We start from the raw sequence: 26171 nt of genomic DNA on the forward strand, positions 1-26171 counted from the left end.
AAATAACGATAAAAGTTGCAGTGCCCCGTACGAGCACGACAGCGTGCAACACACATAACGAGCTTGACCTATGGCGCTGTGTTTCCCTGTCGGACACACACACACACACAGGGGGCGGATGGTGATGGTCGAGGGGGGTGGGGTAAAGCTTAAGCCTTTCCTTTTTATTGGCTTTTATAGTTGTTCTGCTGCTCGCTTAGATTGCGCTTGCAATTCCACCATTCGAATTTTTAAATACCACACTTTTTTGTTGTGCCGTTTCCGTTGGCCATTTGCCGTGGCTCGTGACGGCTGCATGGGGCGAAATTGAATCAGTGTTTTGTTCAGCTAATTTAATTAGCCTAAATTGAAAAGCATATCACCCCGGATGGGACGTGTTTAGCATGTGGGTACTTTTTTTGGGTTTTCAATAGCAGGTGACCTGTTGCTGGATTTAATTGTAGATTTTAGTTTGGCTTGGAGGATGTGTAGAAAAATCAACGGAATGACTCTGTACACTCAATACTTTAATTGGATTTAGTTAAAATTACTCTCAATTTTATTTGAATGAAATGAAGCTTTAATTGCTGTCTCTACCACAACTATCATGACTTGTTATGTTTATTGAATATATTTTTGTATTTTACTAAAATAATTTCAGAAAAGTGTTAAACATTAATTCTCTTTGTTAATCTCAGTTTATTTTGAGAAAAAAATGACCAGATACTTCTAAGTAGTATTCAATGATTTTTTGAATGGTCCTTTGTGCATTTCTTCACACATTTAACGATTATCAGGCTGGAGATTACAAACCTTAATATCCACAACCTCTGCTGGAGTGAGCGAAAGATATTCTATTTAATCTGTCGTACTGTTAATGCAACACTACAATTTCACACACACACACACCTCGTAACACGATTCGACTGTTTCACGATCGCTTTTAAAAGCAAACATCACCATTTACTATTATGGGCAAACCGCACGATTAGATACGATTAAATGAAGATTCCCAAACACAATGCACGTATCACGAGAAAAGAAGAAGAAAAAAACATACACACATTCGCCATCGAAAGATATAAAAACAAACAAACAGCCAAAACAGTCAACCGAAAAAGCACACACGTGCTATAAAAATGCGACGCTCAAGAAAAGTGCAAGTCATAAAAAGGAAAACGTTAAAACGGCCCACAGCAGCGCGATCAAGAAAACCCTGAACAAGCGGTAGAGGCAAGGGACGGCGCGTGTTGGTCAGTTTTATCTAAATCTGTACGCAAATAAGCGTTCGCTCGATTGGGCAGCAAAAAAAAAGCCCGGTGGGCAGTTTTATGTGGGTTAAGGGAAAACAAAGAAGCTACACTATTAGACGCGATGAGTTTGTAGAAGGAGAAAGAACAAAAAAATGGGGTTTTGAACAGAATATTGGGGTAAAGTGATGGTATTTTTTCTTTGCCTCTATCCCACTCTCTCTCTATCTGTGATGATTGATAGGGAGTTTTTGCACGCTTAAAAAGGTTGCATCTGCGCTGCGACCTTTTTAACAATGTACAACCTATTTATTTGAAGTGAGTTTAAGAGAGTACATTCAAACGAGACCTTGAAGGTGAGATGGATGAAACAAACAAAAAATGCAATTTGGTTTCGCTTGGCTCTACAGTACTCCTAGTCTGCCTGAAACCCACTCCCATTGTGATCGAATCTCGTTTCCCGCACTCCATCGCGGACGATAGGTACCGATCGTAGACAGCCCGAGCATAAGCTTCAGACCGGGGCACTATCGTACACACTATCATCGAGTAGAACATTTTATTTATCCTCCCAGAGCACTCATTCTATGCCGAAACAGTAACAATTCGGCTGCAAGAAGTAGAAGTAGCTTTATTTAACTTTATACCGGAGTGTTTCATTTTCGTTGTTGCAGGCCCGCGCTCCCCCCACCGGTCATCGATCTTTGTGTACCGGGTCTGCCGGTCCAGGCTCGATCTATTGCCACTATCGCCCGTGGCATGATTTCATCTCAACCACCTTCACCTTCAGCCCTAGAAGAAGAATCGATTACCTCTTGGAAGACCGGGCGCGCGCAAGTTCGATTTCAGCGCTGGAAACAAATCCGTTTCGGTGAATGTGATGTTCCGAAGGGGGCTCGCTGGGGCGGGCGCAAAGCAAAAATAAATACGATGGTTCAATGCTTCCTTTGCTACCCCGGTTTCGATCGAGCTCTTTTGGGAAGATGGAACAGAGAATCAAAATACCAACAAAAAAAAAGCTCCCCGGCCCGGATAGGGTAAACGCACTGCGCCCGGCCGGTTCACGAGTGACTGATTCAGATTTATAGTGGGATGCTTTTTTGTAGAACGCTGGATGGCCGCGGGTCCCGCATTGATTGATGAGTGAAGGTCGAAAGGAGGGCACGATAAAATATTCAAATTCCTTGCCGCGTTGCCGTTGCGTTGGATCGCGGCTTTGGGCCTGTTTTGTGTCTCGGTGCCGATGCCGAAGGGGAAGGCGGGCGACGGTCATCGTGTGTCTCTAACCCGTCGATCGGCAAGCGAGGTGCGGAGATTGGCAGATCTAGTTTGAAGCCTAGCCGGTTGGCAGTTTATTGTAGCCAAATTGTGTACGGTTGATTTCATTCGGCTGAAATACATCTAATAGAGCGGTTTATTGAAGTTTTAAATCAGCCCATTAAGCAGCCGATTATTTTAACCGTAATTAATGCTTCACTTCCTCTCTCATCTCCTACCAACTGGGTCGTGCGGAATAAAGGCCAGAATAAATATGATTTAATTATTTGCATCAAAAACCATTGCTCCGCAGTTCCCCCCCAAAAAAGCCACTTATTGAACAAGGCTCATCAAATAAAATCAACCGCAACGTCACACACACACACACCAAATAAGGATTGACCGCACTAAAGCGTCTCCTTCCTCTGTCGGTGTTTGAGTGCTGCAAATGCAATTTAGTGTGTTCCCTGTGCTGTTGCGGAAACGTTCTACGCGTTCCTCGAAAGCTTTGGTTTGTGATACAAAAAAAAAATAATGAAATTTGCATTATAAACGAGGTAATGATTTTTTAAATAATGTTTACCGCCACCCACCCGCCCGACCGTTCAGTCGGGTGGTCAGTTTAATCGAAATAGCATTACGGATGCAATTATTGAAAATCGAACTATTTATCTTTGTTGCGCGCAGCGCGGGGAACAACCTTCCCGATGGTGGAAGGCTGATCATTGGAACGTTATGACACGCTCTGCTTAAAGCTGAACAATCATCGAATCGAAACGGAGCACCCACTCGTGAGTGCCAGCGCACAGTTCATCGGCAAAGGGCGATAATTTCCAAACTGGGAACTAATTTCCAGCCCGCAGCCGGGACGTTGCACTTGAAGTGACGCCATCGTTTGATGCCTGTGCCCGTTCGATGACCGATCTCGCGAGTCTGACGTGCATAATTAACTTTTTTTCGGGGTGGTTTTATGTACCCCTCCCTCCCCTCCCCCATCGTGACGCTGATCCCCATACACTTGGAGCTGAAAGGGTTGAGCTGGACCACTTCAGTTTCGTCGGTGCAGTCCGCGTACGCTTCATTTGCCGGAAAAGTGTGCAAAAGTGGAAAACTGCCATATATCAGCGTCGCTTAAACCGGCTCCCTGGCTCACCGGCAAAGAGGGACAGGAAAGCTTGCGCTTGCAGGGGGGAAAAGGGAAAATCAAATGCGATGAAACATTAAGCGCTCAATGAGCTGCAATCGGTGCCGATCTTCACCGCGCCGACACCGATAACGATCGCGAGCTAATTGGGGCTCGAGGAGTGTCCCTCGGCTCATCTGGTAAAGGTAGGCGGACGGCACCCTCTCCAGTCTCTCCCCAAGTGGCCCCACATAGCGGAGTGTCTTCACTTGCCGCTGTTTTCACCCCAAAAACGATTACGATTTCTTTCTGCCCACCCGATTGTAACCATACGCTATATGTGTGTGTGTGCAGTCATGCGGAATGCAGTTGCCCATCGCGTACACGCACTGCATCAGCACCCATATAGGTGATACGGCGTCGGGAGGACTGCCGGGGTGTCCTCTCACTTTTTAGAGCATAGAGCACTGTTAGTGCACGTGTTAGTTAATTATAGCGTAGAAAGTGTATTTAAGTGATTGGATCTGAGGGGTTGGCTGATGGGGCGTGCTTGGATGGAACCGTCTTGTTGGCTGGAGCGCAAACAATATACCGGTTTGCTGCACTACATTGCAACCAGTACTCTTTTGTGGTGCAGTAGCGGCATGCGTAACCAGAGGCGGAGTTGCATTCCTTGACCGCTTATGGGTATGAGCAGAGAGTGGTAGCAAAACCAGGGGGTCGTTTGAAATTTTTTTCTTGAGTTTGAAATAAACTGTTTCCCATGGGATTCTCAATCGTTACTTAAACAATACAAATTGTGTTAAAGTCATAACTATCTTTATCATTTTTATAGAAAACAACAGTTTTCAACCTTTTTTGTTCATTTTTTTCAGCTCTCCATGCTAAGAATGCAGCTTAAAGGATAAGGAGGCGTGAAGGTTTCAAAATATTATGAGATCTAAGCTTTTCAGGCTCCTGAAGAGACTTTGAAGAAGGACGTCTGATAAGCAGGTAAGCAGAAATTCGTTATGATATTTAGATTTTCCTGTTTATGAGATCAACGTAGCAATGTTCACTAAAAAACTCCAAAGCTACAGCAAACTAAAAGAACACATTCTCACCATTGTCTTGGTGTAGCTTCCCGTACATTTTCTATGTCATCATAGTTTCAATTTTGCAGCCCATAACCTTCACCTACATATCTGGTTCTCAAGTCCGTAAACCCATTCTTTGCCAACGTACGATCCATTTTCATACTTCGGTAGCTGTGTGCTTTTACCCATTTACCGACTGCCGGGAATTGTGCATTGTTTTTTTTTTTCCTTCCCCGGAACAGACTCTGGGAGTCACCGTTTCTGGGAGGGAGCCCCCACAGCACAAAGTTCATGTTTAGCCGCACCAACAGCAGCACGAACAGAATATGTAGGTTGCCATTGGTGGGAGATACCGTGTGCAGTAGTTACCCCTTTCCATCGAGCGGTAAATAAGATGCCAAACCCATAATCCTGCAGTTAATTAGCGGCTCTCCGGCATGGCTGCTCAGCTCACTTAACGCTCAGAATAAACCAGAGCACTAAACCCCGAAGCATCGTTACTTTATGGCTGCACTGTGAGAATATTGTGTTCAGCGTTTGCCTGTGCGCTGTGTACAGCTCTCTACCACACATCCCGGGAACACATTGTCGCTTTATGCATTATTTAGGCAGAGCGTTTCGTTCCATTTAGACCCAGATCCGATTAAGCGATTGCTAGCTGGCTGGCTGCCTTTGTTATGCCAGTTGTGATGTTTGCGTACTATCTTTCATCTAGATTAATTGTACAAGGCACGACTAAATTTACGCTAAAACAGCACAACTTCATAATGCTAATATCACACGCAGCATGCTTGATTCTAACCTCCTCTCGTCTGAGTGGCAAGAGTAACCATCAAGTTGGTTAACATTAACATAACTAACGTTTCTGAGATAAAAACGCTGTGATCAAACGAAGCTTTCATCGCACCACCCCACAAAAAAGCACAATGATAACATTAACTATGGTAAACTCCATAAAACACGTAAGTTATTGGAGCACCACGGGAAGGTCTTAATAATTCATTCCCGTGCTTCCCTTCCGCCGAATTTTGCATGCGACGAAACCCAAACGGAAACGTTCACTGAAAAATCCTGACCCTGTGCTGGCGTTTGATCCCCTCCAGCCCAACCCTGCTGGGACCATTCATCTTGAAGACGTACAACCGACAGCCGACGGCCGAATGCGGGCATTTGGGGTACCGTTTCGGTAAAAGTTTCGCATCATTCGGCAAAGGAAATAGGTCTATAATTGCTGCAGGTTTGGTTTTACGGGTACGCTGGTGGTGGAGGGAACTGCCGGTCCCAAACATAAATAAGAACAGAACACAGAGTATCGCTTCTTCCAGCTTCCTCGCAACACGTAACAATCATGGGACGCCGTTCGAAAAACACTCTTCGGAGCGTTCTGGTTTTCCATCTGGACTAATGAATCAGTAAATAGTAAATGCTCCTGCTCCCCCAGCCGGAGGTGTGAAACGATTATCCACCAACCAACGGCTGCTGTTTGCTGGCAGGATACCATCATGCGCCAGCAAACGGGCCCAAACCAGCATCTTCCATCCACTCCGGGCTACGGTTTATGATCTGGAACGGTGGTCCCTTTTTTCCTCCATTTAGATTGGATTGAATAAGTTTTTAAAGCACATAACTCTCGACAGACAGAGCAACAGCACCACTGTTTTGCCACTAAACATCGCTCATCAATAATGGAATGGTTTTATAGCTTTCAAAGTCCCCGGTTGGTGTGTGTGGAAAAACTGCAACTTGTCTGGAAAGATCCCATTTAGTGCGTTAACGATATACCGTGGAGCATAACGACCTGCCCGCGACCTGTCTTTACGATTTACAATTAGCATGCTGAGCTGTTTTCGCCCCATTCGTTTCACCGAGCAACGAGGATTCGATTTTTACAAACCCTCGAACGATTCGACGATGGTATTTTACAATCGCAATGCAATTTTCGCGCTTTCAATGTTCTCGCTCAGCGGCGATGTGCTGCCGGCTACAGGATACAGCAACAATAAAACAGCAGACAAACAAGGCTGCTTGCGTAAAACAACAGCTACACCGGGTGTCCTCTGTTTCGTCCGTGCGGGTTGTGTCGCTCGTTAGCAAATCCATTCCGGGTCAGAATTTAAGACACATAATTTTCACTCTCCTTCTGCTGGATCCGACTCCAGTGCCCAGGACACCTTCGGTCGCATCGAAGCGTGCGCGGTTCGAAGGGTCGTTACTACTACTAGGTTCGGGCAAACTTGAGCGTTCGACCCAGCGATAAGCGTTCCCAAGCGTTCCAATCGAAATCAACATCGACGGTTAACCATCCCTGCCCCTCGGGACACGCTTAGTGGGGACAGTTTTATTTTACAATTCTGTAAATTGCAGTTCGCTTTTGTGCGCACAGCAGCAGTGGCTTATCGAAGCGAAATGGGTTTCTGTCCCACCGCTCAAGGACGCTAGCACTTAAGACGAGTGGTGGAACGATCTGGTTTTAATTGGCATTTCGCTCTGCTAGGAGAGATAAAACGGGAAGAGAGAAAGAGGTACCGGTGATAAAATTCTACACCGGCAAAGAAATAATGAGTTTCGGTGTGTGCTTGGGGGTTGTAAACTGGTGACTCTGCTTGTGTAACAAACTAACTGGAAACAGTGGAAGGTTCATCTTCTTTCCTTCGGTAACTCATTAGAAACAATTTTAAACCGAGTTTGAGATCTTGTAAATAATTGGCAAATGTTGGAATTGATACTCGTCCGTCCGGGCATGAACAACTAGCGCGCTTAGCGATTAAACCATTTCTCGATCGATCGTTCGGTAAGTTATTAAACGTATAGCTTCTTCATCAATTCTATCGATCTGGCATCTGCTAACTACTATTTTAAAGCAACATTAAAAACATGAAGGATATTTCAAACGTTATGATACAATTGAAATAGACAACTAGTTAAATATTCCGTGCCACAAACACTGTCCAGCTTAAAAACTCGCCGAGCCTGGAAGAATTATCTTAATATTCCACCAAACGCGAACCACCGCTTATCGGGACCGGTCGATCAGACAAAGTGTGTTGCACAATTGAATTCAAGATTCAACCCCAGCCCCCAGCAGTATCGGATTATTCATTCCACAGTTCCTCGGTGGCAGGAATTCCACCGCACCCGAAGCCATAATGCAAAAGACACATTCCGGCTAGAGCAAAGCCTCGTGGCTACGAAATTACGATCGACCGGGTTCAACCTGCCGGCCGGCCAACCGTACGTACGCCATGTCCGCAGGGACAAGAAAATCCTGCCCGGGCGAACAGGCCGCACTCGGCCCTTGGCCGTCTTGAGCCGGTAGAACAATGAGGCGATAATATAACTATTGTATGGAATTGAATAAATTTGATTTTCAATTCGAATAAATTTCATCTCATCCGTGGTGCCGCAGGTGCCGAACGAAGCCCCATCTCCTCGCCCTCCCCACTACCCATTCGGAACAGCAAAGATGGCGTACGGCCGATTACGGCTTCTTCCCTGTACTGTGTGTGCGGGCGCGTTCCGAACGAAGGGCAAAGCAGCTCCAGAGCTAGGAAAGAGCGATGCCTTCTGGTGACTTTTGCGCCCAACTCAAGGCTGAGCGGGAGCCGGTGCCGGCATGGTTAGCCGTTCGCTGGCACGGCCACACCGGCACAGGTGCCGATTGTTAACGAGCTCAATTTCCATTCAATTTTCCATTTGTCTTAAGGCGCTGCTGGTGGTGGTGTGTTGTTTTTAGCATTGTGGTCCGGTGACGGGGCGGCCTCTTCACGCGTAGGACCGCAGGAATTACGGTGCCTTCCGGTCATACCGGGATGGACGGAGTATCCACGGCATTGAAGACGCTCCCACCACGGGAAGGAAGAAATTAATGAGAACAAACCGCCTCGGTCGCTTACCTGCAGTTCGTGAAGAAAGTCCGTCTCGTCCAGCAGCACGATCCGCACCGTGATGGTTTTGGACGATCGGCAAAGGCAATACATTTTGCTCGCTGTCCTTGTTGTTTTGGCTGCAAACACACACACACACTCACAGATACTCTATCTAAGTTCACTAGTAAGCACACCCCTGGAACGGGGGGATGGCAATGTTCCCAAAAACTGACCACTAAAGTCCTTGAACGCACGCACCTCTTCGGCCAACGCGAAACACTTGGAAATAGAACCACACTTTTCACACCACCTCACTTGAACATTGGCTCACCACAACAGCCTTTCGCACGCCGCTGTATGCTCACGCCACTTGGCAGGAAAAGAAAACGTCAAAAATGTATATCCACGGTATGCCGACATTCTCGGCGATAGTGGCCAGCACTTGTCAGTTCGGTATCAACGGTCAAGGTTCTTGGCAGCCATTGCGCACCCCGCATCTTCTGCCTGGTGGGCTGACTTGATTTTTATTTACCTTATTTCTGTCTGTTATTTTTGCACTTCGACATCGATGCGATTGAATGGGGCAAGACGTATTTAACACCGCGCTTCTCTGCTCCCGGGGTCAAGACAGTGGCAGAACTCACGTAACTCCACTTCACTCTCGCACACTTTTCGCCGCGTACGATCCCGATCGACCCAAAGATCGACCTATCAAACGATCGTCTTGTTTGATTGATTGATTGATTGGTTTAGGTACGGTTCAGAGCTGAAGTCTTGATAAATTGCACACACACACACACTGGCATCTCTTGTCTGGAATGCGCTGAGCTACAGGGAATTATTGTTTGTAGCGATAATGTCTGGAATGAAAATCAAAAGAAAAAAGAGAAGGTGTCAGTTGCTATCGAACCCCATCAGCTGGACTTATGTTCGGTTGTGGGTAGAAGGGGCGCTACTGGAAGAACGGTAGCAAACATTTGGCGGGAGGTTGTTTGTGGAGTTCTCCTCCTTAAAGCCCGCGCTGGAGCAGCTTCTGCAGTTATTAGTGAGTCTCGCGGGAACCGCAGATTGACGTGCGCGTTGAAAGGTGCGGTAATTGTGGATGAAGTTAAACTGGGTGGAATCTTGCTGCCAACCCGGCTGGGAAAGATCCGGGTTTGGTCAATTAATCTCTCACTCATACAACAGCATCAAAAAAAAACCACATGCTTCAAACAATATGCAAGCTGCTTGAACATATGTAAAATCATGAAATCATTAAAGTTGCATCAACTTTCAGAAGGGTTGCGTAAGCGCTTCTCTAACCATAGCCAACCACGAGCAGCCTTGTTTCAACCCTCCGCGTGTAACAAGTTCCAATTTAAACATCTGATCTTAATCGGCCTGGCGCAACGTAACATCTTGCACATCAGCACGGGTGGCTGAACTGCAATTACTTCTTTCCAATCCTGCTGTCATTATTCCCACAATGGCTGCCCCTCTACCGGAGCGAAGCGAATGGTTGGGCAAGATTTTGTGCTCCATTTCCTACGGCACTAATATGAATCTCTCGGTAAACCATCGCATCTAACGTTCGCTCGGCCCAACTAGTGGCCCTGAGGAGACGACCCGAGCAAATAACGAATGCATGCCGTAGTTGATGTGCTGTGTGGTATCCTTACCGTGTTTTTCTGTCCATAACTTCCAATGCGACATTCTAGGCAAAGGATCAAGACGAGCCCTCACAGCCCAAGCACGCTCAGCGGCTGCAAATAAACGATATCATGCGGCAATTACGGGAAAAAGAGGACTCCGGGAAGCGTGCCTGGATGGCTGGGTCGCCGTGGTTGGATCGCTTCAATCATCCACCAGGCGGGCCGGCGTTCGGCCGTTTATCTCTCGGTGAGCATCGGCGCACGTAGCAGCAAAAGGAAACCGGCACCGGTTGCGATGATTCAATTGCTGCGATGCCAGCCCATCGATACCGCCAATATCATCGCCCCGGTGCCGCCAGGTTGTCACGGCTTTGGGCGACGATACGATCCCCGCCACGTACGAAAGTGAGAAAAAGCCGTGAAGAGTAATTGAAATAAATTATCAACACAGCTTCCGATGCTTCTTCCTATCCACCCAGCGTGCGGCGAGAGTGTCGTTCTCTGATTTCAAAGCGTCTGCGGCTACGGTACCACGCCGTCATTCCCTTTTGCTGACAGGTTAGAAAATTTAGACTTCCCACTCGAGCCAAGCGTTCACGGCAGCACCATTTCGCTTGGCTCCTTTTGGGCAGAGGAAGTAACGACCTGAACCGAGTGTAGAGCGGACCCGTGATGCACTTGTTGGTGCGGGACACCATTGTGTTAGCCTGTTCTTGAGTGGCGCTTGAGAAAACTATTCTTCGAGCTCTTCGGGACACGGCGGGAAGGGAAGCGTGCCGTTCACCCGGCCTGTACCTTATGCGGCTCAGGTTCAAGTGGACCAGCTCCACTCTCGAAGGTGTCACTGGCAGCGATTGAACTACCAACGCGGATGATGATCATCACCGCCTGCACCTGGCGGCAGTAGTACAGCTGTGGAATGGTCATCGCCATGAACGCCCACCGGCACGGCGACTCAAGTGCGCACTGTAGACTGCCGTTTTTGGAAGGTGGAAGAACTATTTCAATTACAATCCCGTCGTTAAGGCGGATTCACTCCTTTTGAACACACTCCTCTTTACGCTCTTTTGCCAATTTCCGCGTCGGGCACAATCACGTGTCTGGTGGCTTTGAGTCTCTTTACGCGCAAGAGCATATCCTGATTTATTTTTATGTTCCTCCACCACCCGGCTGGCGGAGTGGATGTTCATGGCCACCCAAGAAAAGGCCACACGATGGCGCTGTGAAAAGTGGTAATGACTGTGTTGTATAAACTCTGCTTCACTCGGTGTGTCTTCAAATTGGCTATCTCTTTGGCGCCCCAAGTTCCTGGGTGGCAATTGGTAGGCGCGTTTTTTTTTGCATTCCCTTGTGCTGGGTTTTCAATTCGACTTCAAGTTCGCCCTCCAAAAAAAACAAAAACTGTCCTAAGTGGAGTGTCCGTTGGTGTCGACGGAGCAGTAACCATTACGCACACCTCAGCTCATTGAAAAGCACCTTGAAACGCCCCAAAATTAAGACCTAACGAATGTATGAAGTGCACAGTGAAGTGCCATAAATGCCAATCTGTCGTGGACCGAAGCTCGCACTGTTTCATGGGTGATTACGAAACTTTTCAGGCCACTTGTCTCGCACATCACACACACACGCATAACAACTTCAAAAGACCTCCTCCTCCCCCCCCCCCCCCCCCCCCCCTTAATGGGGCGACGCATGTTTCCACCTCATTGAAGGGAATGGTTCTTCGCGCCAAACCTTTAATTAGACATCTGCACGGTGGGCAGCGTTGTCGTCTTGCTGGTGAGGGAGCACAAAACACATCAAACAACCAGCTCGAACGCAAACGTTTGGTGCGTTCTCTGGCAGGAAAAGAAATTCCCTAAAAGCATGTCCATTAACAATCTCGCATGCCCGCAACACCACAAAAAAAACCGGTTGATAGGCAAACGCGCCGTTTAAAATCCGCTTATGCCTTCTCCCGGGCCCGGGTGTAAAAATTGATGCCACCGCAACAGTACTGCTTATCGACCGACGGTGTTTGTACTCAGGAAGAGTAGCGCCAGCAAAAAAAAACCAACAACGAGAAACATCTACCACCCTGCAGGGCTTGGGTTCTTCAGCGCGCGTACGGTGTGATCTCAAATCACGCTAATAACACGTTCGCGTGTCCCATGATACTTTCATCCAATCAATGATTACGATCCGCCCCGCTACCGCAACTTACCCCCGAGGACACAACATGAAGGGATCTCCACACTCACACACACACACACTCCGAACAAATGGGGACGCACGGGGACACATCATTAACGGTATAAGGTGCAGCTCCAAAACGCAGCTGAGCTCTCGCTGGCGCGCGCGCGCGCTCATTCACTGCATGCGCCCGGATGACGCATCGACGCGCAGCACACTGGGCACATGCCCGCAAGAACCTTTCCCCTTCCGTGTGCTGCTCTCCGTGCCATCTTTGCGAAATTCTTTGCGCGCTTTGGCAAAAACCAACCCCTCCCCAGGGTCCCGGTTCTCTAGCACGGCAATCCCGTTCACCGAAAAAGTGGAGCAAATCCAGCAAACCAGGCAAACCAGAGGGAGCTTGATAAAAAAAAACTTCGCCCGGTGACTGGAACTGGTGGCCGGGGATAAATATCGAGGTAACCAAACAAGTTGGCAATTATCGTCGATCTCCTTTCACTCGAATGACAACAACGGTAACATAACAACACTCCCTGCGCCCCCCCATCCAGCGCGTGCTGCTGCGAAGGTGGATAATGTTCTCGCTGCATCGCATCGCCCGTTGTCATGGCGAACACGGTTGCCCTGCAGTACGGTGCGGTCCGCTGTTTTGCCCTATAATTGTTGACAGTTTTGCTTACGAACCGTTGTGTCGCACACCGTGTCAGCTGGAACCGAAGAGGGGGGACGCGTCCAAGGGCCGGTGGAAGGTGACAATATCATTAAACTAAAACGCATCAGTGATTTGGAGCAGCATTAGCTACAGTTCAGTAACTGTACGTGGCGGTGGGGACAGTGGGAAGGACGGAAGATTGCGTGGTTTCTCGGACATGGAATTTGCAGCATAGCTTTCCATGGGTGGTGAGCATCGATGCAGATGCATGCTAAGGGGATCTAATGCGAAGCAAGTTGGTTGTGCTTGTTTCTGAGCTTGTTGCGAGAGTTTCCTTGCAAAATATCTACAAAACAACACGTAATACTAGCTAGAAATGCCTTTTTTACCAAAAAGTTCTTAAATTTTCGCATTCCAAATCGCTACATTTTGCATTCATTTCCTCCCATCAGTCAGAATTTTATCACTACCACTGACACTTACAGTCGCGTCTCGTCGCACTGGCCCTCCTCAAAGCAATCGGCGAAGCGTAATGATGTGATCACATGGCATCTTTTTGCGAAACATTTCGCAAACATGCCAAATATTCGCTTCGTCGCGCACGTTCTGAGCGTGCCGGAGCTGGGAGAATTCCGGGCCCCGGGTCTTCGTGTCTTTTCTAGCTCCGCGCCCGCAGAACCATGACAAAGTTGCCCTGGCAGCAACCAACGGCAAGATGAAACGCGCTTTACCCGTGCGCGGTGTGGGGCATTCTTTTTGGAGCCAGGAGCGCTCGCCCCAAAGATGGCACTCGGATGTTTGGGGCAGGATGTGGCGCGCTGTAAGGAATCGTCTTACATATTTCATCTCGTTTACACCTTTCCTTGGCTGTGGGATGAGCTGCCAGGTTTCGGCGACGGTTACGAAATACGCTCTCGCAAAAGGTAAATTAATTCACGTGGAACGTGGTTCCATCTCAATCTGCTTTGCAGTAGACGCTTGAGAGCTGTTTGAATTGTGTGCCTTCGTTTTTTGTGTTTTGTTTTTTTCATACAATTCTAAATCATGGTTGAGCTGTAAAAAAACGCGACGTACAGATTCGTACAGCATGATTTGTGCTCAAGTCATAAGGAATGCAACCGTTCGAATGGGAGGCAATTTCTGCCCCACACTACGCCTCTCATGTATGCTTCGGTACATGCTAATCTCGTGATACAATCAGCTACGTCTGACATGATCATTTTTCAATCCAACCGCAGGCAATCAACCAACTGACCAAACAGTGTCCGAATAAATTATCCCCGTAGGAGAACCTAGCTCTCGAGCCTGAACTGATTTAGATCACACCCCTACCGCATGGCTAGAACGCGACATTCCGCCAGGCTGCAGCCTAGGTTCGTGGGTGAGATGTCCGGTCTGTAACCACCGTTAAGACTGTCTGACTGTCCACCGTTACGAATCGAACGAAAAAGCCTACGCAATAAGTCACTGTTTAGCTTCTCCATCACAATTGGCTCTAATTAATGCCGCTCGCTTGCTCTGTCCACCGTGTGCGACGAACGACGGCCGAAAGGAAGGAAAACTCACAATGTATCTCCTCCGCGCTGTGTACGTTTACGGTACACTTTCGCTTTCGCAGTTTTTTTTTTTTCGCGTATGACCCAAACGACCACGTCTTACGTCAGCGTGCAGCTTCCTGTCCGGCACGAAACCAAGCTGTCCGTCCCAAGATGGGGTGAGGTTCTTGAGGTGCTCGTGACATTCGCAAAGAATGCGAGAGTGCACTCGGGTACTGGGGTGTGCATGGCTCCTTAATTTGGTTATTGTTAATTCCTGCCTACTTTGTCACAACGAATTACTGTCCACCGGGCTGCGGCGGACCCCCGTATTTATGCGGTATTTAGGGCTATCGGTGACTTGCTACTTTACGCGAACGCGCTCGCTCTAATTGAGTCACCGTTCACCCCTTTTCTGGTGTGCCGTGTCTGTGGTTCGGTTCGGTTGACCTGCTGTCCGGGCGGTGCTGCAATCCGATCCCGGTTTGCAGCAGCCAGCGTGCGCTACAAGCGCGTAAATCCCGGGCTATCGTGTGACATAAAATGTGAGCTCGGGCAAAAATGTCACGCTCATGTTACCTCGTGTGTAGAATCGTGCCCAGCCAGCAAGGGCATCGGGTCGGGCAACGACGACAGTCATCGAGGACGCTGATCTTGCTTGTATCTTAATCCAGTGCTGCGGATCAGCCAGCTGGCCTCAATCTGGTGCCGAATGTCAATGAACCTTCCACCGGCTCGGTTGATGGAGAGCGATCCAGAATCAGCATAAAGCGATTGTTGATCGCTGACAAGGAACATTCCTCCAATTTCTCAGAACTCGCTCAACGCTCGCAGAAAGCGTATAAAGATTCTATCATCTTCATTAAGAATGAGCGTCACGTCACACACACACAGCCACCCCCCTTGTACCGGGACATGGCTCGTTAGGTCTCTCGTACGCGATCGCTTATCGCGGAGAAACAAATCATGGTGTCATAATATAACTACTTATTGTTCACATTTCTAGCCCTCGGGGCTCCAAAGCGCCCCTAGGTAGGTCGTGTCTTCTCTTTTTGTCCAGCCCTTCCCCTTTCTCAATGCCACATTAGTTCCGTCATCGCACCGTTTGCTATTCACCTTTCTTCGTTTCCAAACGAGACAGGAAATCAGGTGAGAAAGATGCGAAAGATGCGATAACATTAAACCGCGGACGCTCGTGCCTTCCGTGTGCCGCCTTGGGGGGAGGTTCGTTTCTTGCGTCTTTCTTGCCGCACAACGAATCTCTAAACGATGGAACAAATCGGCTCCCCTTTAACCAAAAAAAAAAAAAAAACGTTAGTTCCAGATCACTTCGGCATGTGCTAAAATATAATTGCGACAGGCGACTGGAGAAAGGCACAGGGCTGCGTTTTTGTAATGAAGCACCACTTAAGTTGCGGTACAAAATTGAGGTTACACTCGAAATTAAACCTGAAACTGGTTCGCCAACACGCACTAGCAGCACGATCATTCATAGATCACTCGCCCCAGACTCTCTGGCGGGTGGAGGAGGAAGCATCATCTTCAACCACCGCTTCCGGTTCGTGCAAATTAATGGCATCGAAAGGGGAGAAAAACAGAGCCCGTACGGTACCGAATCGTGTTTGCCGCTGAATTTAGTGCATTTAGCCCATAATTTCCACTACGGAGGGCGTCCCCGGCCGTGGGGCTACGTAATCGAACGCAGCGTAGGGCAGGGCTTCCCTTCCCGGCAGACGGTGCCCCGCAGCGTGGTGGCGGATTCATTTCAATTACGGTTTCTTCAACCCGGCGGCCAATTATCGTATTATGTGCTTCATCATCTCCTTCGGGCAGTACACGCGCTGTTGACCAGAAGTCGGTCGGCGCAAAGTGCATCGTTAGCGGTGTTTTCCTCTCCCTCTTCATGCTTCCCTTGCTTTGCTCTCCGAGGAGTGTGTGTGTGTGTGTGTGATCAAGTGATCGAATTACTACTGCCAGCCCTTGCAGACGTACCATTGAAGCGCGGCGTTCGTGGGATCACGCGGTCACAAAATTGCCCCCAGCGCGCTCCCAAACACCAGCTTCGACCCCCTTTCGAAGCGACATGAGCGTTGAGGGTGACGTTTTTATTAGTACATTCATCTCCGCCCGATGCCGGCAGTGTTTGCGGCCTCGTTGGGAGCGATCTCTTTTCCTGTGTTTTTGTTTTTGAATGCCATCTTCCCCAGCTCAATGCGTCATCCAGCGCGTGAGGGACCATTTTTCGCATTTTCCTTCCCTTCTGGCTGCCGGTCACTGACCATCACAAGCACACACACTCCCGGTGTTAGATGAGGCGCGCGCCCCGTCTCCCCGCGGGCTACCGGGATTTAACCGGCGGCAGGCACGAGAGCCGCCAGTGCATCGCGTGGAGCAAAAGATGGAAAAGATGGATCTAATTTAAGCACTAAGGCCCCGTTAGCGGACACGAAATGGGTTTCAGTTTTATAGGGCCCGTCGTCATTCCGTGTGCTATTTTTTGTGTGTGCGCACTCCACTCATGGCCGTTTCGCCGAGATGCGAACTCCCGCGAGTGGCACTGGCGAACTGCAGCGGTGGCAGTGCAGTTGGTGATTTAATAGTTTCCTCCCAACGCTCCACTCCCGTTGCGATGCAGTAGCGTGGTGGTGGGGTAAAAATAAAACCAAGAAAACAGCACTGCCCCAAAGCTCCAGCTTGTTAAGAGTCGAGCAGGGGAGTGTTGCACATTTGCGCTTGTTGAGGAGTCGTCGAACCACACATGTGTAGCTGCGGGGCATACACACTCTCACATCGCAAGCCCTCATCCCTTTCTGCCGCCCGGTTTCGTCAAGTTCGAGGCCAACCATTCAAGCTCGGCAGAAGCGGGAATGCACACCGACTCGGAATACCTTTGACCCAGTGGACGAACGACTTCGATCGGTCGGCCGCCGCACCATCACGCGCCGCTGCACGCGATCGAAACACTTACACTGCCAACCCGATCGGACTCGGAGAACCAGAAGACACAACAATGTCGACAGGCAGGAATGCCCATAAACGGTGCTAGTCAGTCGACTTACGCATTACGTCAGCTTCTCCGTCAGCGCTCGGCCTCGGCCCGGGGCAAAAGGTTCGTCAGGATTGTGTGTTACCTTGCGGGTCCGGTCCTGCACCTTTCCCGGGGATGTAACGGGAGTTGCACGCAGAGTTCCGAGCCTAATTAATTCCACTTATCACTTGCCGGTTCAATGCCCCTGCGGGGCGATCCTCCAGATCCCTAAGAGTGGGACGCAGCGTGAGTGGGGAGAGCGAAGGGAGTTCTCTATGATTAACTGCCGTAACGAGGTAACTGGTTTCGATCCGGCTGAGCGATAACCATCCAATGATGTGATCGATACGATTGACTTGATAAGCAAGATGGCGAGATGACGTTTATTTACATTTTCCCATCCTTACATCCCCCCAACGTTTCGTACTCCAGTCACCGTAACGCTATGATTAGCCTTGCGCTAGGAACAATATTTCATTTTCGTCCGCTATTTGTCCTTCCCCGCTGATGAGTGCGGCCCACTGTGCCCACGGCCCCTCATCTCACGTGCGACACACGGTCGGAGAGCTTCCAACGTAGAATTACCGCCCGGGCGGCAGAAAATTAATACCGCCCCCTTAGCGGTAACGGGGTAACGCCACGGAACTTGGGTGTGCGGGTTGATGACATCGGGTGCCTTCGTGTGGTTGGTTGGTACAGCAACGCCAGGCACGCACATGTGTGCGGAGCAGAGATCAAACACGCTGGTTTGCGGTTCCGTCTCAGGCGCGTTGTCCAGGTCGTCCAGGTTGCGGGTGGCTGGCTGGAAAACCCGCAACCCATGATGGATGCGCGTACAATAAATCATTGCATAACTGGAACGTGCGCTGCGCTCAACTCCCGCTGCACATTTATTCCACGCCCGAAGACATCACGGGGCTCTGTGCTCCCATGGGAAAGAAGAACGTTGCCCGAGGATGGTCATTCGACTTGTCACCTTCATTGTCACAGATGGCGAACCACCGGGTCAGCACCGACCAGTAGCGGTGCCGGGAGTGACGAAAAGCCCACGTCTTCACGCAATCGCTCGCCAAGTGTCTGCAAACAGGGCGAACGGACCTTATGGAAAAGGCCTGGAACTTCGGGGCGAAAGACGAAAAATAACGCACCAAAGGTTGGAAAGCAACACGACAAAATGTGCACAAGCTAACGAACAAATTTGGGGACGGCCATTATTCGGAACCGTTGGTGGCGGCGGTCACAACGGCCGTGCAGAAGATACGCGCACAGCTGGAGTGGGATCGCACGGTGTGTCTCTCGTCATATTAATAAGCCGTACAAAGCTCCAAGAAGAGTGTGGTGGAGTGGCGACACAAAGTGGAAGGCCCCAGCTGGGAAGTGAAGAAGTAACAACGAACCCATTCATCTTGGTTCGTAAAAACGGTTTCGGTGATTGCTTCGAATCGTGGAGAAGGGTGGAGGCACAACAAATGACATCTCGTTTGCGTTAGAACGCTGCTGTCTGGCCCGATTTGGAGACTTGCCCTTTCGACAGATTCCGAGATTCGGAATGCGTAATGCGTCATATTAAAAGTGAGGCTGGGTGACATCTTCCACTTGACAGTACGACTTGTCTTGGCAGTAGAGAAATAAGGTGGCGACGGTGGACTTAACCGATCACCGACATAAAAAAACAACAAGATTGGGCCGGTGATTCATACGGGGTTTGGAAGTACAATGAACCTAGCTGACAAAGGCTAGCGAACAAACAGGCCATTAACGATATCATTAGACGAAGATTTGATGATTTTGTGTGGTTTATAGAGTTGCCTTATTAAGGATGTCAGCGGGACCCGGTCATTTAAGAGCGGCCGTATGGCAAGAATTGGAACAGGCCTAAGATCTGTGAAATATGATCAATGCATCATGTGCTGAACCAAAGCAACGAAGGGCAATGTCTAAATGTGGCTTGTTCGTAGTCCAGCTGTCCCCAAACTACTATTGCTCCGGCCAGGGCATTAGTTCAGCCTGCCGCTGTCACCCGTTCGAAGCAGCAGCAATAAAATGTACCATTTTGTGAGTTCGTGATTACTTTACCACCCTCCTTCTTCTTTACTGCACGTAGGAATCGCTCGAGCTCCACATCGTTCTTGCCTCTGACTTGGTGTGTGGGATTTTTTGTTTTTGCTTCCATTGCAAGTCTTCCGGCGTCACGGAATCGTACCGTTCCGGGTTATAGAACCACGATTGCATGGCATGGAAATTCGGGATCGCAATCCCATCCGCTTGGTGCGCTTTACCCGCCGTCGGGTCGGTTTGAATTCCAGCAAAGTTGACGCAGTTGACGGTGTGACGCTTTATCCGGTTTAATTCGAAGAACCCGGGCAAAGGAACGGAACGGAACGGTCACGATTGCAATAATGGCCACATCGTCGTCAGCATGTGGAACTGAGCGATTCTCTGGTTACCCCCTCGCCTTCCTTTGATACCAATCCGTCCAGATTGAATCTGTCGTCCAGCCGCAGAAGGGGAAGATTGGTTGTTCTGTCTGCGGAGTTGCCTACCAGCAGGGGGTTTCTTCGTGCCTCATTGTAGCTAAGCTACAGGCTACAGTTCGGTTGGAATAATAAAACACACACATACCAAGAGAGAGAGATAGATAGAGTAGGGGAGGAAGCGGGCCGTGGGCTCACAAATGGACGGTGTGATTTATAATGCAATTGGGAATTGCAAAATTCTTTGCCACGGCTTGTCTGTGTGCCCCCTGTCGGTGAGCTGTCGACATGCATGCACACAGGCACGATGCGCCATCAGTCAGTTTCGATTGGCTGGGTCCGAAACCGTCTCGGCAAGGTGTGTACCATATGGTTACAATGGTGCAATCCGCGTACGCCCCGGGTGGCCACGCGAAAGAAAGCAAAGGGCCAACCAACATGCGGAAAAGTGAAGTTCCCTGTAGCATACGGTTACGTAAATGAAGAAAAAAAAAACAACCGCCGGAGCCTTTAAAGTTTTTGGCCTTCTCTCCAACAACTACGGCAGTGGAGCGGGCTCACGTATATCGCTCCACGCTACGATGCACTTTTCTTCGCCGTTGATAAGTTTGTCCGTGTGTGTGTGTTTGTTTGTGTCTGTTTCACTCTATCATTTCTAAATGGACGCGACTACTTGCACCACCTTCTGGCTGGCTCTAGTTTTTCACCTCCAGCAAGATGACACAACTGGACCGTGGCGCCACCGGCTACGACGCCACTGGCAGCGAGGACGGCAGCGAAATAATTCTGCCGCAGTGTGTCTACTACAACCGCCTGCACGAAGAAATGGAAAGAAAATGGAAAACTTTTCTCATATCGCTTTCAAAGCCATTACTTTCCGGCCCAGCGCAATGTAAGTGCAAGTCAGTTTCAATAACGCTGCTCCGGCACCGCCGGGAAGGCTCCGTTGCGAAGGAGGATGCGCGTCTAGCGCCATCTTCACGTTTGCCACTCTTGACCGATGTTGACCAACTTTTTGAACCCGAGCCCGAACCCTACCCGTGATTATAATGCTTTTTTTCATGCTGGTTGTTGTTGCCCTGCCGAATCCCTGTGAGTCATCGTTTGCGGAAGCGCGCTAGTGTAATTGCAATATGCTTGAAGGCGAAAGAAGGCGCATGTTACTAGGCGGATGGGTGCTGCGCTGGTACTTCATTCGGTGCTTTGCGTTATTAAAAACTACCTTCACGCTCAATGATATTGGACAAAACTTGCGCAAAACGCGGCGAAGATGGTACACTTGCAACTCTTTTTTTTCTGGGTCGCTCTTTACCTCTCCAGAGCGTGTCATCTTTCTTTCTTTCAAAAAGCACGAGTCTTCTCCAAAACACAGCCCAGCTAAGTCAAACACTTTCCTCAGCGTTCTCACTGCGCGCACTAAGCGGTAAACATTGGGCCGAGGCACCCGATCCACATCCGGAGGTGATGGCTGAACTATAAACAGTTGGGCATCTTGCTTCATGTGTCTCTGGCCTCGCGCGTACATCACATTCCTATGTTGTACCAACTGCACTCCGCTGCTCCCATCGCACAACTCGCAGCCCATCCGTCAAGAGAGTCGTTTTTATGCGACTCGGATGCCACGGGCTTGGAAGGGAGCAGCAGAAAAGGGAGAGAGAAAAAAATTCATTCAACTTCAATAAAATCATAAATAACGGGAAAAATATTTACTGTCTGCCGGCGGTGAAGTTGTTTCTGGCTTCTTTTCCAGTTCTTCACGCTCTGGCTCACTATCATCTCTCCTGCCCTGCTACCTTTCGATCTTCTTCGGGCGTTTCTTGCCGTCGGGAGAGCCGGTCCTCATGGCACCGACTTCAGTCTTGGGCTGTCCGTCCGTCCGACTGTCTATATTCCATCATCGCGCAACACTTTTTCCCAAACTTCTGGACTTTGTTGTTCTTTACCCTTTTGCTTGCAGCGTTCTCATCCCTTCCCCCGGCCGGCATCCCTTCCTGTGGACCGGGCAGTCCGCATCGGGCAGAGGAACGCATTTCAGAGTCATTTACATTCACCTCTTGTTTCGTTGCACACACTGTGCACACCCGATCATACTTTGCTTACGCTGTGTTACGAAAGAGTAACTAAAACTATGCGTCCTACGCGGGTCTGGTCAAACTGCTGCTTGCTGCTGCTTGCTGCTACTCTCCCCACGCATACACACACGCGCGCGCACACTGGCCCTATGGAGCGCGCGTCCATTCTGGAACCCAATACTCCCTCGGTACCCCATCGGCACGTTCTTGCACGCGCGTCTGATGTTATTTTAGGATTTTTCCAATGCCCTTTTTTCTCGCCGTTTCGGGGAAAATTAAATATTCAAGACATCGCGCTCAAGACTCTACACTGTCTGTGCCCTCTTCCCCCGCGACCAACTGGTTGGAAGACCCTGGAGTTGGAAGAAGTACATCGATACCTGCGTAACTTCTCCAATGCTGATGACTACACCATAACTACGCGTTGACTGACCTCATCCGCACAAATCCCTCGCTGCGCATCGCTGGCTTTACAACCCCTCACTCAACCACCCCCCGTTCCACCCGTACAACCCCCCCCCCTCCTTCCCCATGTTCGAGCGTCGAGCTAATTCCTCTCCCCGGTGCCCCGGTGCTATGATTGTAATTTGATTTGATTTGGAAACCGAAAGAAGATTAAAATCTCACTCGCGAACCTGTGCGCGCTCCGTACCATAAACTCCACACCTGGCTTTATGGTGCACTCTTCCACCCCCAGCTCCCCGTCATCACCGTCTCTGTTTCACATCAAAGAAGACCAGCACAGGCTTTTACGGTCCGGTTGTGCGCGTTGCGCAACGCGATCCAAAAGAATCGCAAAACGACAACGAATCGTCGCGAAAGCGCCGAAACGCGCTTTAAGCGAACGAATTTTATTAACAACGGATTTAGTCCGTCTGCCCCACCCGCCTGTGGCCGGTGACGCGTTCGTGAGAAGCAGGCCGCCCCGCGCGGGCTCATCATCCGGGCCGGGGCAGACAAAAAAAGTTCAACTTTAAACTTGCGCCGTCGAACCTCTCACCGCCATCCGGTGATCCTGCGGCGGCTCTGACTAACCCCAACCTCCCTGCCGAGCGGCGGAGGTGATTCATTAATCTTCCCACCAACGATCGCACGCTGTTTCGCCTTCTGCGCTTCGATCTGATGTAATGGTTCGGTTCGGAGGTCATCGGCTATTGCGGGCAACAACGGGGCCGAAATAAAATAATCTATCCAATCAAACTGTGCCCCGTATTCACTCATCTGCCGGTGTGATTTTTTTTATTTCTATTTGAGATATTTGGAGATGAGACGATCTCTCGCGATAGAATGGGCTTTTTAGGATAGGCAGGCTCGGCCATGTTCATCTGACAGCGTTCCATCAATGCGGCTGAGTGCAATCGTTGCGCAGCGACGCGCACTCAAAGCGCCGCCAGCTGGGCCAATCGTCCATTCGGTCATGGCTTTTAATCTTACGAATATTAAACCAGTGCAAGATTGATTTCAATCGCAATTGTGCAAACATGCGGCAACGGCGATGGAGGTGAAGATTTTCGATGGATAACCCCCACTTCAATGTAGCATTTTTTCGTGTGCTTCCAAGTTAGTTTTTCTAAGTGCTGCACTCTTCAATTCTGCTGAAAAAAGTTTGATTATTATCCATGTTTGATTACACAGCAAAGAGTCAACTGTTCACTAAAACTACAATACTGTATGGTTAGTTAATTAGAAAAAGTTGTCGTTAGGCTCAATTAAATTGAATAAATATCGAAGGAATGTGATTCTCCAGCCTTAGTTTTTAGACCCCATGCATCGTCCACAACTCAAAGTCGTTACCAATCATAAATATTACCACCATTTGCAACTCCGTCTCAAGCACATCGCGAGCACAGAACCATGATGCAACTTTACAAATACCCCTCTATATCCCGTTGATGATTTTACGAGCCTAAGATCAAAAGTCTACCTTCAAAGAACAACTTCCATAAACATCAATAAACAACGCAAGTGGTTCGAGCGTGGTTTATAACCCCCCGACTTCGACTTCTCGGCGGCGCCCGGTTCGTAGCCTGCGGTAATTTCACAACGACACAAGTTCATCCACCAGGGATGAGAGTTTAACCCGATCTGAGTCCCTCTTTCCCTTGACTCGGCTTGCTTTCTCTGTATTGCTGTTTTTCCCTTCCAATCGACAGATAAAGCATCCCGGCAGATGTTTTCTGCCCATTCTAACCGAGACACTTTTACGATCGGTCTTACATGCGGACACACGACGCCCTAGGCTCACATTTGATGCATTTGCAGGCAGGAAGGAAATCTCAAACACTGCCACCATAAATGTCTTTTTCCGTCTTGTCATTAAGTGTTGAAGGTTGTGCCTTTTTTGTTGGTGTCTTTACTCGATGCTTCAACACATTCAAGATATGCCCTAATCTCAAAGTGCTGGATGGAGATCCATTCGTTCTAAATAATACCCTTCACACGCACACAATCGCGTGCGTGCGTGCTACGGTGTGACCCCGGACAGGAAACGGTAGGGCCTCGATCAATGTAATTTCCAGTCTGGCACAACCGCGGCCTCATCAGCGCGCCAGGTCTTGGTCCCGCTTGACCGTAATTTCTTTCAATTACGGCACGGGAAGAAACACATGCAGCCGCTGGCCGCGCTAATGCAGGAATTAGGTGCCCGCCAATGTTTATTACGCGCAGAAAACATCAAGCCCCGTCCGCCTGATGTGCGTACTCATTTCCTCGTCGGCAGAGTGCCTCCTCCGAGGGATTGCTTCACACCCGCACACGGTAGGGCAAAAATTTGAATAGAATAGAGCGTGCCAAAGTGTGGCCAACTTCATCACCATCATCATCAGCAACGTCGTCGTCGAAATTCGCTGGGAGTGTAGCAGCTAGCGCAGATGGGACGGGAACAGCAGCAGCCTCCAATCCGGGGGCACGATGTGCTGTCCCGTCTACACTGGGTGGACCCATTCCCATCAATTCCGCGCTTAATCTGTACCACACTTTACTATTTCGCCTGCGAAGCCTGTCTTCACCTCCACCAAGAAAGCCAAGGCAAGAACGAACTGAAACAGTGCTGGCCTGGGATGAATGAGGCCAGCAGCCGCATCTGAGGGTGGAAAATTTATGAATTTCTTCCATTAAGGGTATAAATTTTATGATTCAATTTCCTCTTTCAATGCAAATTTCTCCCATTCACTTCAGGTACAGGCACCGGGAAGGCACGACTCTCTCGACTGCCGACACTTCTTCATCTGTCCTGCGGTTTATTTTGGACTCCGAACGCCCGCCAGCTGTACCGAAAAATAAAGAAACGCAGATAAAGTACATCTGCTAGCGGCGCACGGCAGTGGCGACGGAGGTGCGATGACTTGGGCGGTTTGTGGACGTGAACCACAACACGCTACAAAGTGTGGACCACTGGCGGGTTTGCTAGTTCCAAAGCCAAAGTCACGTACCCAGTCACTTGCCAACTTTGCAGGATAACAACATCCGTCTGGGTGTCGTGCCCGCTTATCCACTTCACGGGCCCGGCGAAAGGCGAACGGATAATTTGTGGTTTCCGGTGGGGATTATCCTCCAGTCCCGTGCGCCCGTTATGCACCGTACACCGGCGTGTACCACTCATCGTTCACGCGATGCCAATACAAAAAACAAAACCTCACCCAGATTCCGGATGCGTTCTCTCCTGGCCGGATGGAGCATGGGAAGGAGAACGCAATTGCATCCGGGCTCCTCCGTGTGTTTACTCCGTTATCGCATTAACCTCGGGCCATCTTTGCGCTGCTCGAGACCGAGAACCGAGAAGGGGTCAAACTTGTTCTTGCTGTGCCACCCGTCCGTTCCGGCATCGCCCTGCGGTCCGTTGCGGTTCTGGTGGCTGCGGTTTGATGCGCCGGTCGAGACAAAACAGGGGCGAACCTCTGCCATCTTAGCACCTAAGCACACGGGAATAGCGGTGGAAAGAAATTTGCTCCAATACCTTCCAACTCCATTTGTTGTGGTGCTCTCGTTCGGGGCAGATTGGCAATCAAGCCAGCAGTGTGCTACCTCTGCTACTAAGCACGAGGTAATTAATTA

General features: G+C 49.4%; 1 protein-coding gene across 5 annotated transcripts in view; it reads right to left on the reverse strand.

The window, feature by feature from the left end:
• The window catches only part of LOC121588448 (band 4.1-like protein 4), a 92752-nt gene that overhangs the window by 51491 nt on the left and 15090 nt on the right, over window positions 1–26171 (reverse strand). For all 5 annotated transcript variants that reach the window (XM_041906388.1, XM_041906390.1, XM_041906391.1 and 2 more), the window contains exon 2: window positions 8579–9411. In XM_041906388.1, the coding sequence (XP_041762322.1) occupies window positions 8579–8662 (84 nt within the window). In that variant the 5' untranslated portion in view covers window positions 8663–9411. The remainder of the gene's footprint in view (window positions 1–8578; window positions 9412–26171) is intronic.

The sequence above is a fragment of the Anopheles merus genome, chromosome 2R (genome assembly GCF_017562075.2).
Source record: "Anopheles merus strain MAF chromosome 2R, AmerM5.1, whole genome shotgun sequence".
Taxonomy (NCBI): domain Eukaryota; kingdom Metazoa; phylum Arthropoda; class Insecta; order Diptera; family Culicidae; genus Anopheles; species Anopheles merus.